General features: G+C 37.4%; 1 protein-coding gene across 6 annotated transcripts in view; it reads left to right on the plus strand.

Moving 5' to 3' along the window:
• ERICH1 (glutamate rich 1) overlaps positions 1-14,399 on the plus strand; it is a 73,586-nt gene that overhangs the window by 28,680 nt on the left and 30,507 nt on the right. For all 6 annotated transcript variants that reach the window (XR_004158990.1, XR_004158992.1, XR_004158991.1 and 3 more), the window contains exon 3: positions 12,614-12,991. Coding sequence is in view for 1 of the 6 variants with exons in the window: in XM_031552602.1 (XP_031408462.1) it covers positions 12,614-12,991 (378 nt within the window). In the remaining 5 variants the exon portion in view is untranslated. The remainder of the gene's footprint in view (positions 1-12,613; positions 12,992-14,399) is intronic.

Here is a 14,399-nt window from a genome sequence, read left to right on the forward strand (position 1 = left end):
TTTTAGTCCCTGTCCTGCTTTCTATTGCTATTCATCAGTTTATTATAAAATTACTTGGTTTCTCCTTAAGTTTCACAGAATTGTAGGGACTGGAAGGGATCTCCAGAGGTCATCGAGTCCATAAACATTATTAAGATCCCCTCTGAGTCTTCTGTTCTCAAGGCTGAACAGATCCATTTCGGTCAGCCTTTCCTCATTGGAGAGTTGCTCCAGGTCCTTTATCATCTATTGGCCCTCTGCTGGACTCCTTCCAGGAGATCCCTGTCATTTTTGTACTGGGGAGCCAAGAACTGGACACAGTACTCCAGGTGAGACTTGACCAGGGCAGAGTAGAGGGGGAGGATCACCTCCCTTGACCTGCTGGTTTCATTTTCCAATTTGCTGAGCTGTCCTTTGGAAAGAATTGAAAGTGAACTGAGTGAACTGAGCATAAAAAACATGAATCTTTAGGACCTTTATAGAACATAACTCGTTCACTTAAAAAAATAAGTATAAAAGTATACAGGCATTTAGACATTTCATGCCAAAAATAAAATAAATACAGAGAAAACCATTTTAGTTTTGTTTCCTGTAACATAGCCAACAGAGTAAGAGTAGCAGAGTGTTAAAGAGTTTTTTTTGGTACAGATAGGAACAGTAGCAACCATGTAAGATATAAAATTATTCCAGAGGCACACAGATCATTTTAAATTCATGATACCAAGTTAGTCAGCCAGTATTGTCTAATCAGCTGTAAAAGATGTGTGTTCTGAAGGTTTGAAGGAAAAGGCCAAATGAAGCTGTACTCTGATCCCAGGAAAACATTTGCATTTACAATGAGATTTTTTTTTCTGCCTGATTTGCACTTCTTAATTAATGTTCAGGAAGCTGTTACTACTTCAACAAACTAAGAAAGTGACCTCAAACCTGTTTTCCTCTCATCCAAATCCAGCACCTTCAGCTTAACAGACTTAGTGTGAGGTATGCGAAGATTGTAACTGCAGCCTATGAGCAGGCTCCTTTTTGTTCAAAACAAGTAAAATGAAGAAAGAATTTTTATACTGTTCCAAAACAAATTCTTTTTGAGGTGTGTCATGGGCCTCTGAATATAGAATACTCTGAAAGTAGTGCCTCCTATTTATTTCTGTGGAAACTACAACAGATACAAAAGAGCACAATAACATTATTTGATGCAGCAAATTCTCAGCAACAAAAACAAAAACTGTTTTTCAACGTAGTCACCATCACTAGCTCTGAATTTTCACTGGTGCTGAACAACAGCCTGCATGCTGCGTTCATAAAAACCTGCACCAGTGGAGGTCTCCCACTGTCAACGTTGCCTCTGCTGAAACCACCACCATCTTGCTGTGTTCACATCCACTGTTTAGTCTCCAGAAATACTCAACAAGTCATAGAATCATAGAATCACCAAGGTTGGAAAAGACCTAAAAGACCATCCAGTCCAACCGTTCACCTATTAGCAATAGCTCCCACTAAACCACGTCCCTCAACACAACATCCAGTCTTTCCTTGAACACCCCTCCACCACCTCCCTGGGCAGTCCATTCCAGTGCCTGACCACCCTTTCTGAAAAGTTGATGAATGTCAGTGAATGCTGCTTTTTCTCCATGGAGGAACTCAATTCCATACCTTTGCTTTCCCCACACTTCCATGGGTGCCACACTTCACATGCCATTGTGTCAGACTGCCCCTCTGCTGCCATCTGTCACGTGGCAACAAAATGTAACAGAATACTGGTGAGAAGGTTCAACCTTTGCTGCCATAACATCAATATTTGTCTCTGGTGTCGTAAGCCAACGTAATAAAATAGGAGACATTACTTTGGGAACAGCACTCGTACAGTTCCTTAGTGTCAGAAAGCTTTCTATGATGTAGCACTTGAGAAAAATCAATTATGACCTGGCTAACCTAAGTATTGGAGGAAATAATTTCTGCATCTTTAGCAAAAAATGTCTGCCATACTTTCCAGTTTCATCAGGGCCAAAGCATTGTTTGGTTACAGCTCAGTTTTCCTGTCTCAACTGGTTTAAAATTAAGCCAGGGAAATGTGTTTTCTTTTGAAACTTTGTCCTCCCTAAGTCCAAAAAGACTTGGATGCAAATTGCATAATGGAAAAATGTAAAAAGGAAGAATCATTAAGGCCTAGAACTGGATTTATTCCCCTCTCCTTCTATCACCGATTTCTTAACTGCTGCTGGGCATTCTGTTTAGGGAGAACCTCCTACTTGAAAGTTAGTGTACACTGAAGTTAAGTGCTTGTGTTGGAATGAATTCTCTTCAAAATGCTTTTATTCTTTCTGTGAGGCAATAGCTTTTTATGCCAATGAGAGAATTTGCCTTCCTCTCAATGGCATTAGTAGTAGCATACATCAGCCAGTTCCCTAAAGCATGTGAGATGGACAGTAATACTCACTTAAGTATATGCATGGGTATATTGAAGGGAAATAAAAATGATGCACGTCTGTGTCATATGTAGTCTGTGACTTAGCACTGTTAATACCTCAAGTTCAATGAAATGGAAAAAAAAATAATAATTTTCAGTTTGTAAAGGTACCAGGTAGTGTAAAAGCAAAAAGCAATAGCACCGTCACTAGTCTGGATTGAGGGTGCAATGTATGATGGAAGAAACTGTGTTCTGCAGGTAGATGACATTTCAAGATTTGTATGAAGTGTAATGTCATATTTAGACAAATGAACATCGTTGTTTCACATGTCATGTCATGTAACTGAAAAGCAGAAAGTCCCTCATTTTCAAACAAACATACTGTCCTTCAGTGAGATGCTGAGCAGTTCCTGTTTTTCACCAAACTAATTGGGAAGTAAAAAGAACATGACATGTTACTAAACTGAACAGATAGGTCACTGTGCTCACATTGCCATTTTACATGCTTCACTTTTAGGTAGCAGCATAAGGAATTCTAGAAGTGATAGACTGAGTGATCCATGTTATCCCAGTAACAATTTGCACAGCGGTCTAAAAGCATAGAGCAGAAGTACAGAGGAGTCAGTTCCTAGGAAACAACAGTATGTGTTGTCTTGTTGGGAAAATGTATCAAAATTATTTCAGTCCTTTCCCAGACGTTTATTTGTGTAGAGGATGGTATTGTTGCTTCTCTGTTGTTTTTGTTGCTGTTGTTTTTCTTTGCCATTTGTTAGGGATAATCACAGTTTAACATCTTGTTTAATTCTTTGAAACACTTCAGTTGTCCAGTAGAGAAGTCAGGACAGAGTCCTTAGTTGATGAGAAGACATTTGCTGAAAGAGATAAACTTTGTAGAGACTGAAGAGATATGTTTACATATTGTTTGGTTTTGTTCTGCCTTATTTTGAGCTTTCACTCCTAGAAAGTCACCTATCCTATTGTCTGTTCATGAGCAAGCTAACTTTCCTATAGAAAAGCTGTTTCAGTGTTTCAAGAGTGCTCAGTGTTGAAAAAAGATCTGCCTAGTATAACCTCACAGCTCTGGCCAGGTGCGAACCTCAGTGCAGCACAGCTTGCAACAAAGAACTGCACACATCACTGGAAAAAACTGTGGCACCAGATTCCCAACTATTACAGATTGGCAATTGAATGGTTTACATTACTTTCCAGAATCTTTCCTATGGTATTCCTCATTTTTTACAGCATGCTTGTTTGCATATTTATGTGTATAATTAGCTCAATATTGGATACTTGGTCATAAAGAAATTACTTACAGTATTCATTACTTATTGTTTTCAGTAGTTCTTTAAAAGAAAGTGCTTTACTGTGTGACTGATAAAAATAAGGTGAACCTGGACCCTGATTCATCCCTGTTTTTACAAAACTGCTTACACACACTGACGTTTAATTAGAATCATAGAATCACCAAGGTTGGAAAAGGCCTCCAGGATCATCTAGTCCAACTATCAATTAAATTTAATTAAAATCAGAGTTAAGATTCCAAGACAAATGGAGTAAGGAAATCATGCAAAAAAAAAGCACTTGGAAGATTTGCATTCTTCCAGACTTTCTAATGTATTCTGAATTATGATTCACTGAGAGAACCATGTGATAAATAGTAGCTGTGGCAACTCTGTCACATGTGATGTTGAATGTGATTGGTCATTGCATATGATATAAAAAATTAAGAAATGTTGTAAAATATTACAGTAATTGAATGGAGTACTTATCACATTGAAATATTTTATTACTTCGATTATAAAATTGATAAATTGAGATTGGATTTTATTGCTAAGTATCCTAATTTTGCTATTTCAGCGTCTGTGTACTGTTAGATTGCAGCTTAGGTCTGCACTTTGGTGTCGCTTATCACAAGGGAAAACTACCATTTTTCCATTAGGTTGCTTATCATTTAATATTCTGTGCTCTTGTAGTCTCAATACCTTCTTACACATTTCAGCTGGTGTATTTGGAAATAACATTTTAAAAACTGATAAGGATTTTAAGCTTGCATCTTTTCTCATCATTTCTGAGCAAAGGGAGAAGTTTGGATTGTATAAACATTCACTGAAATCTAGATCTGAAAAAAAAAAGATTTTGAAGTAAACTCTTTGAATATAAAGCAGTTGCATACAAAGATAGAAGAAAGAATAAGGTTTCTAAGTATACATATGTCACCAAATGTTTAAAATACTTCCTTTTTTTTTAATATAAATGTTACAAGTCTCCCCCTCCAATTCATGGTGATGCTGTCTGTTCAAATACAAAAACGTGATCTTATTAGCCAGACACTAAGAAGAGTTCTGTATTTAGAAGCAATTAGTCTTTGCAGCTGCTAAACTTTAAAAACTCCATAGGCAGTTTTAGGCTCCTTGAACATTTCTGATTTGGGAGCTTTCAGAAGAATTATGGGTTGTTATTGAATCTCCATTCTGCTTTCATGGCTGTGAAATCTGCTCAGCTCCCTGTTTTCCTCATTGAATCCATGCAGTCATTTTCAGTGGTTTTGGGGCTCACCATTGAACCCAGTTAGGAAATGCTCTGTGATGCCTCCATACAAAGGTTGTTTGCACATCACCCCAAGAAAGCAAAAATAAAGACAAGGAACTTGAAATTAAGAAATAACATTAATGAGAAAGATTTTTAAAAGGTCAAAATATTTCCTGTTGTTTAAATATTAAGTCACTGAACTGTACTGAATTTGTAATAGCAAAGTTGTTATTTACAAAAGGGGCTTCATAAAGCACATTTTGCATAAAGGGGAAGAAGGCCCAAAACATATCGTTGGTATTAATTTATTCATTGGAATAATTTCAAATGTCTCCTGGATGCCTTAGATCAATGTGTTTGTGTACTGACTGTACGTATCAGAGAGCAAAGCAAGCTCAGATTCTGTTTCATCATGTATCCAGCTGGGATTGTGAATACACATTGCTGCTGTGTACTGTAAGATCAGAGAAGCAGCAGATACAGAGCAGTAATGGGATCTTCAGTTTCTCCCTGTATAGATTATGTGACTGTCACAAATGAGAGTGTTGTGCAAAGCCTCGTTTTAGACACAGTCAATATCTAAGGCATTGGTTAATAGAACTGAAGGAGGAAGTTTGACCCTGGACCTCATCCTGAGTAAAGTTGTGTGCGGTGGTTCAGAAGAGGCACATTGCTGTTTTGCAGTTAGGCTCAACTACCTACCAAAACACCGACAAAATTAACAACAGTTTTGATCCACTTAAGAAAAGACACTACAGAAAAGTAAAGATTCTTACCAAGAAGAACAAAGAAGACAGCAGCTATGAGAAAAAAGCTACACCAGGTGGCGTGGGAGCTACTTAAGGACACCATATGTGAAATACAAGTCCAGCACCCACCTCCTGTCTTGAAAGCCTTGAGAAGAAGTGAAAGGAAGATAACACAACTAAACAACTGAATAAAGGAAGTTGATAGAAACTATTGCGTATCTGTTTAAAAAGCTGAACTCATACTCAAATGATGTTTCAGATATTTAAATGTCAAAACTCAGCAAGGCAGGCAAAGGGAGATTCTTTATTGAGATTTTTCAAAGTGCGTGTGATTTAGTGATCATGGAACAAAAATAGTGGTAAAATAAGATCACCAGTATCAGACTTGATTCACTTAAAAAATCTAAAAGAATTCAAGAAAACGAAAGACCAAATAGCTGGCACTAATGCATAACCACTTACTCAAAATTCCCTTGTTATCAAAGACTTTGAGGATGGATACTGTGATGCCAGTTTTTAAAAACAGTTCTTAAACCATCCAGGGAACTGCAAGCTTGTTATTGTGGTGTTGGCCTTAGGCAGCTTAGCACAAATTATAATGCAAAATAAGATTCATGGTGCCTGAAGAGCTGTGAATTATGTGGGAAAGATAACATGAATTTTGCAAAAAGGGAATTGCAAACATCCTGGATTTCTTTGAAGAGTCAGGAAATATGTGGTTACGGGTGGTACAGCTGATATGCTTTCCTTAAATTTCCAAAGGTTTTTGAGACGTAGCGTAAAAAGGAAAAGTCCCAGAATTGGTAACTGGACCAATAGCAGCACACATCAATGTAGAGGGAGGTCAAAACTTATGTTCAATAATAGCTGATCAGGTAAAAAAGAGTGACTTGGGAGGTCAGGTTTCTTGTTGATACACAGATATTAACTGTGGTAATGACAAGAGTTGGTTACAGTGTCATTACAAATAGATTGGCTTGTCAAAAATAGCAGGTGAAACCCAGGTAGTTGTCAAGTGATACAGTTGGGGAAAAACAGTCGAGTTCACCTGTCACTGAGTTGGCTGTACCAAGCAGGAGTCAGATTTTGCAGTGTGAAAAATAACTGTGAAAATGTCAGTACTTGTTTGCAGTCAAAAAATAAAAATAAAAAAATAAAAAAAATTGTGGGAATTATTAGTATAAAAAGCAGGAGTTTGCTAGAGTTTATGAATAAGTTGCCTGTGTATAGAGCCAGGTAAATATTCATGGTAGAAACGCACTGTGTGGTATATGCCTTTACTTATTGTTGTCATCATTGTTAACTGAATTTGCCTGAAATCAGGAAGGTAGCACCCAGTTGTGATAAGCAGCATATAGAATGGCCTGGGTTGAAAAGGACCATAATCATCTAGTTTCAATCCCCTTGCTATGTGTAGGGTTGCAAGAGATGTGCAGCATTTACCAATTCAACAGCAGCAAAAATGCTGAAGATCATCACTAAGAGCATGAGAAGTGGGTTTTTTTCTGATTCAAATTATCAGATGAAATTACTGCACTCCCCAAAAAAGAGACTGAAAATATTTATGTGCAGTCTTGTGCTCCTGAGATCTTTTCAGTATTGCTCTTTGTATAATGAACGTTGTATTTTGTTGCATTTGTTAACCAAAGTTTTTCGATCATAGTCAAATTATAGCCTGCTGATATTTTAATTTGCATGAAAAATAACTTTTTTTTTTCTCTTTCAAGATTCTAAACCAAAATGAAATTATTCTGCATTGACTGCTTGATACATGGAAAATGCATCTGGTATATCAGAGAGAAAAAAAAAAAAAGTTTAAATTAGATGAAATACCAGGAGAGAGAGAGACTCATGTCCTGTTTCATCTCAGCAAAAGAACAGAACTACTATGAACAAGGTCTGGAAAGCATACTGTGGGAGTTGGTCCTTGAGCAGGAGAGCCAGCTACTGTACTTGAGTTATGATGAGTGCATTATAGAGGAGCTCAGAGGATGTTCTTTGACTGTCTTTTCCTCAGGCTGCTTTATCTTCTTTTTCTTTGGGCTGTGCTGTTCTAAAGGAAAGTTCCAATACTTAGGAATCCTTAAAAATCCTTACCATCATCAGTTTGTTTTCGGGTACATAGAGTTTGGCATGCTGTGAAACTTTCCATACCTTTCTTAGACTTGCAGACACTTGAATAAATAGTCTCCCTGCTTTCATTGTTTTACGTGATGCTTTCCCTGGATGTTTTCCTCTGTTGTTGTGTGAAGGCACTTGAAAAATACAGCTGGACTTGAAGCTCTTTTCAATCATGTAGTTGCGAGCAATGTGTTCATAGTCATGGTTAGTGGGAGTGGGAGACAGAGGCAGCAGAGGTAGTTTACTCTTACTTTATGGAATTTAATCTCTTTGTGTCTCCAGCTGCTGATAAATTACATAAAATAACTCCCTAGTATAATAGAGATTAATAAATAAAGTCAGCAAATTCAAAGTTGTAATGTAAACTGTTATTTATGTTATATGCTTTTTTTTTTTTTCCCCCGAAGATACAAGCTGGATGTGAACTTTTCATTGTCAAAATGCAGTAAGTAGTTTTTATAAACTATCTGCAAGTCTTCATTGATGGAGCTGTGCCCATGTTATGTTAAGGAGACATGAGATTTCCATGGAGAAGATTTTTTTATGTTTTAGGCCACATAAAATTAGTTGTTAATAAATTATTTATCTTTTGCCTTTTTTTCAGGCTATTCATTACCACTTTTACATCACTCTGTCAGTCAGACTAGTGTGACTGTGCATCTGCACGGTAAACTACATCAAGAGAGGCTAAAAATAATCCAGTCAGGGGAAAAAAATTAAATTCCTAACAGATCCTGAAGAGTGTTCCTATTAAGGCTTATTTAAGGCTAAAAGAAATTACCATAGCTGAAAAATGCTCAGGAACATTCTATCTGGAAGCTACTTTGCTCAGTCAGACAGAGGACAGCAAGTCCAGGCTAAACAGATTGAAGGCAATTGCTTCTGGATAATTAGATTATGTGATAAACTAAGTTGCATGTGGAGCAAAGAGGGGTAACAGGAGGGAGAGAGGTGACAGGTGGTAGGTACAGAGAGAGAAGAATCTTGTAGGTTTGGGACAAGGTTGTGAGTATAGTTTGTATGGTCAAAAGCTGGTGTTTCTTTCTGTGTTAGTTAAGTATCTATATTCATTTAGAGGTGTTCAGGGCCTGGTTGGATGGGGCCCTGGCTCCTGGTCTAGTATTAAATGTGGAGATTGGCAGCCCTGTGGTGGGGGAGTTGGAGATTCATGATCCTTGAGGTTCCTTCTAACCCAAGCCTTCTATCATTCTATGATTCTATGATCTAACTTGTCATTAAGTCTGCTTATGTAGTTAGTATACATGACACATTTTTCTTACAGTGACACTGTGACATAATAAGCCTCTTCAGTCCATGTGAAAAATTATTGCAGCCAGGTTGATATCTACTGAAATTTTTGAAATTCCTGCTGGTTTGAAATGCTGAGAATCAATCAAAAGTTTGTGTGCACAGGACAGTGGATTTTGTTAATTAATAAAAAATCAGAGCCAGACTCCGGGGCTCTCGTAAAGAAGAATCTTTTTCCGTATTGCCAATTTTTGTAAAAGAGACTAATTCTTCTCAATTGTTGGAAATATCTAATACAAATTCACTGTCTGCATTTCCTCTGTAGTTAAGAGAGGGAGGGAGATAGAGATGGTGAAGACCATCGGGGTGCTTTTCCATTGCAGGTGGTTTAGGATGAGGCAAATTGCTTTAAGAAAATTCTGGCCTCTGATTTATTAGAGGGAGCATAGATCTAAGTATGCACTAAGTACATACTTTTTAGGCAGCTCAAGTTATGCAAGGTGTCTTCCACTGAACATTTTATTTAATATCACTCTGTGGGATGTGACTTAAACATTATGGTTTATATTTCTTCTACAACTCCTATTTATGTATTAGCATAACTGTTGTAATCAAGTAGCCTTGCTGCCTGAATAAACAACCACTTCTTGAATCCCTTTAATCTCTTGGCTTCTGTGCTTACTGCACGCTTGTCAATTTAATAAGTTAACTGTATTGTTCAGAAAACAGGTGTTTACTTATTTCTATTTGCTTGTGAAACTGCTCAGATTAATTAGATGTCACCATGTTCTTGCATGAGGAGGCAGAAATAGAGCCCATTTTATTAATCTTTGTTTCAGTCAAGTAATACATATCTTTTTGGCATGTCTCTGATAGCTTCTATGAGAGTCATGTTCTTTTCTGACAACACCTTGTGCTGGAACTGTGCTAAGAAATAAAATCTATCAAGCTTGAGGAGTATAGCAGATTTATGTAATAGCTTCGTAATGTTGTTGTTATTTTCCATCCTGTTTCTTTGGTACGCATACAAGGTGTTTGCTGATTTGATCACTGATACCCACTGAACATATGTTTTCGTTGAGCTTCCCGTAGATCTGGTTTTTGTTTTGCTTTTCCCATATTGAGAACAGTTCACTGTGACCATTGCAGTGAGTTGTCCAAATTAATCAATTTGTGTACATTGCTTTGCATTTCTCAGCATCTAATTTCATTTCTTGCTGGTGTCAAACCATGACTAGTTCCGTACATCAGGCAGGGGTTGTCAAGGGGGGAAAACTGGAATAATCAGAGCAAAATTTCAGTCTTACTGGTAAGTTGTTATAATATGTGAGAAAAAATGATAAAAAGGTGAAGGGAACTTGGTAATGTCTTGAGTTTTATTTGTTTCTTGTGTTGGAGGAAGCTCAGTCCAGTTCTAATTTCCTTTTAATCAGGTAATCTTAATAACACTGGTATATAGGAATGCTACAATAAATCTGCATTTTGACACTTTCACCTGCTCTCTTCAGACCTTGTGCTGTTCTGATCTGTCACAGATAAGGAAACTTCTGGATTTGGAACAAAATTATCTTAAGCCCTGTTTTCCCTTGTGCACCATTTTTCTTTCAGGTGGCTTAAAATCAATTGAGAGCGCTTAACTACACAACATGCCATAGTTTTGCTGTGATTTAGGGATTCTTGGATGCATAAAAACGTGTTGTACCACTTTGATGAGAGCCCAAATTAGAGTAGCTGTATTAGCAAACAGTGTGTTCAGGTTAACAGGGGGCTGAGAAATTTTAAGGAACTGTGTTTATAGTGGAATTCACCTATTATAACACAAGTACTCCCATGAAATTCCAAATTAAGATCTTGAGATGAAACACTGATGTTTTGTTTATATTATCTTTCACCATTCATATCTGCCTTCAGTTCTGCTATTTTATTCCTACGGGACCACATAGACATTCTTTTTCCCATATCCCATATGCCCAAATCATGTATAAAGATATTTTGCTCAAATACCATGCATGCAAAACATTCCACGCTGTGGATATGAGGTGATGTTTGGTATGTCTTTAACATGCTGTGCCGTTCAATTACAATACAGCAAATTTATTTTTATGCAGCCTTCTTCATAGAAAGTATAGAAAATTGCTTTGTGGTGAGTCATCAGTCAGCTAAAGAACTAAAAGTCTTGTAGTGATATTTAAAGAGAGAAAGTGGCTCAGAGCTGACAGAGTTCAAGACAGAAAAAGAAACAGAAATGAAAGAGAAGGCCTCTATCTATGGAGAAAATAGAGGCAAAGACTGGAGGGGAGGAGTGATGAGAAAGCCAAATGCTCTGGGGATGTCAGAGGCAGCTCAGGATACCACGCAGATCAGTTGGAAACATAATTTGGGCTCCAGATGTCTCTGCTGGATCACTCTGGCATTAGACAAGCAAAGATTCTAGAGAGAATTGCATAAAATCAGGTAATTGGGCTTGGTGTGATGAGAGGAATTTAGAAATGTGCAGGTAGAGGTTAAGGGAAGGATAAATGGCTTAACTTATAATGGCAGAGCATTAGAGGAACACTGGTATTCAGGGCTCCGTGATTAAATGTGTGAGCATTTTGTTAAGACTATGGAAGAGGGAATTTTAGTTAATTACATAGGAAATTATTATAGACTTGAATACAGATTTCAGCAGCAGTGCAGTCAAAAGGAGGATGGATTCTGGCAGGCTTCCTTTGCTAGTGCCAGGAAGGCTTGCATTCAGAAGTGAACTTGTGTGGGAGCAAGTCAGTTCAGGGTCAGAAATGAGGTCAGGGTCAGAAATTCAGAGGTCTAGTTTTGTGTACAGTGATAAGATATGAATAAAGAAACATGAAAGCCGTCTTGGAGAGCAGGAGGGACTTCTTTCCCTTGATGTTTGAACCTTTTGAAGAATTAGCTTATAAGGAAATTACAGTGTAGCAAGGGAATGGCAGAACCAAGGCAGGCTGTTAAAGGAACACAGAGTACTTGCCAAGGTCACTGATGCCCTGCATGCTTTCTCTAGAAAGATGATATCCAAAGGCGAGCTAGCAGTATGATACCCCAAAGAACAATGATGTTTAAGGAGAAGAAAGTAGAAGAATCAGAAACAGATGTCTGATGTTTTTAAAGCACCGTACTGTCATGGAGGGATGCATCAGTCCTTCGTTGTGAATTACTTTGCTTTCTTGCATTCTTGGTCAAGTCTAGTAGCTGGTAGTGTGGACCTCTGAGGAGAGCTCCTTATCCCATTCTCCCCAGCCTGCACACATTGGTTTTGGCCCTGATGCTTCTTTTGGCTTTACTGTCTGTGCAGAACCATATTATGTGTAATATATTCTAAAATACGTAGCACAAAGGAGAATACAGTCTTCATTGAAAGTAAAAGGGAGAAGAGCTTTTTTTAATGCATTCACAGAAGTTGGCTTTGACATTGTAGAACTCAAAGGCATTCTAATCGTAAAAGTAAAGTTAGAGACACTCAGATGTCCCAAAATTTGAAAGGAGTAGTGTATCATTTTATGCAGTTCCAAAGTGCTTATTACAAATTTTATTTACAAGTATCATTTCGTATTTGAATCTGCAGAGGAGGAACATGGAGTACAAACCAAGAGAAAACGCATTCGAAGAAAGAAACTAAAGAACAGTTTACAAGATTCTAATGTTTTACATGGAGAACAAGTAGAATCTGGAATGCAGGAGACTCTTGTTCAAGATAATTTACAGCTGCAGCAGATAGACAGCTCCAAAATCAGCAAAAACAAAAGGAGAAAAATGAAAAAGAAGCGACAGAAAGAAAAAATGAGAGCAGCTGGCTTGCTAACTAAAACTACCGGTGTGGATTTTACATATCAGCCTGACAAAAGCAACAGAGAAGGAGCAGCAGCCTTAAAAGACACAGATGAAAAGGCAGATAGCATTCTGGATTTCTTGCAGGCAACACAGCAAATTTATTTTGCTGACAGTATGTATTACTTTCTCCTTTTTCTTCTGTGAATATTGCCATGTGAGGAAAATAGATGTGCACTTCTTATTACCGTAGAATGGGCCAAGTCTACTAGAGGAGTGTATCTTTTGAGCTCATAAGTCATGCAGATAATTAGCATTTGTCCCACTTTGTGGTGTGTACAAGAAAACATCCGTATCAACATGAAAAACCGTAGTCCTAATTGCTTTGTTTCTCTGTATTTGAAAATGCACATAATATTTCTTTCTCATTTTTAAAATATTCCAGCATGTTCGGAGTAAGTGTAGTGGTTAACATGGACCAAATTCTTCTTTTCTCTGAAAGCAAACATCCAGCAGTATTACTTGCTTTTGGAAACACTCAGATGAAGGCAATAATTGCTGTTCTAAACTGCTTTCATGCTCACTGTCTCCAATCCAACCTACTTTTCAAAAAGCTCTCCTTCCCAGGAGGAGGTTTGTTTCTAATTTATAATGAAATCTAGACAGATTGCATTCAAGAGGAAAGAGGAAGATACTGTTGGTACTATTGGCGTTGGGAATTTGTTTTCATATTTTCATAGTGTATTTTCACTTTTCCTTAAAGTAGTTGTGAAAAAGATGAATGTCAACTGATGTTTAATGCACTTCCTGTAGCACTTTAGATAGGATTACGTAGTTATGATCCCTAACATCCTATTGTACGTCCACTTTGGCCACAAAAATCCGGGAAGTTCTTACTGTTGTAGCTAAATGTGTTTCTTCTCTTGCCCTCTGAAGAAGTTTTGTGTATGATGCTTTGTATGGTGTCATAAATGTTTTCCAGAAATAATGATGTTTTAATGATAGGTATCATAATTATATGTACTTACACCAGATTCTGTTGGTATCTTCTAGAAGTAAGTGTGTTTTCACAAAGGTAAGGTACTGTGTTCTTAAGCTGCTCAGCTCAGAACATAGCTTTAAAATTATAAATGTTTTTAAAACTGAAAAAAAAAGCAGTGAAAATATTTCCCAAGTACATGGCCTTGGCTGTCTTTGTGGAACTACATGAAGAATATTAAACAGCTTACCTACCTGTATGACCCACCTTAAGTTAAAGCTGTCAACCCTACTCCCATAAAATTCATCTTTTGACTACTGAATTACTTTAAAAGCCCTGTTAGGATGACACGAGGGATTTCATGCTAATTTTTTTCTCAAGATTTATGCATAGAATTTTCTTTGCTTACTGTTAAAATATTTCTGCTGTGTCAAGTCTTCATGCGACGTCTAGTATTTGAAAACCATCCTACTTTCTAGCTAATGTACTTCCATCATCAGAAATCAGAATTTTATGACTTTATTGTATGGCTAAGTAAATGTAGCCTGCACTATTTGCATGTGCAGTAGTGTAATTCCAGACTGAGTAAAACTGCAAACTCAGT

Source organism: Meleagris gallopavo, chromosome 2, assembly GCF_000146605.3.
Source record: "Meleagris gallopavo isolate NT-WF06-2002-E0010 breed Aviagen turkey brand Nicholas breeding stock chromosome 2, Turkey_5.1, whole genome shotgun sequence".
NCBI lineage: Eukaryota > Metazoa > Chordata > Aves > Galliformes > Phasianidae > Meleagris > Meleagris gallopavo.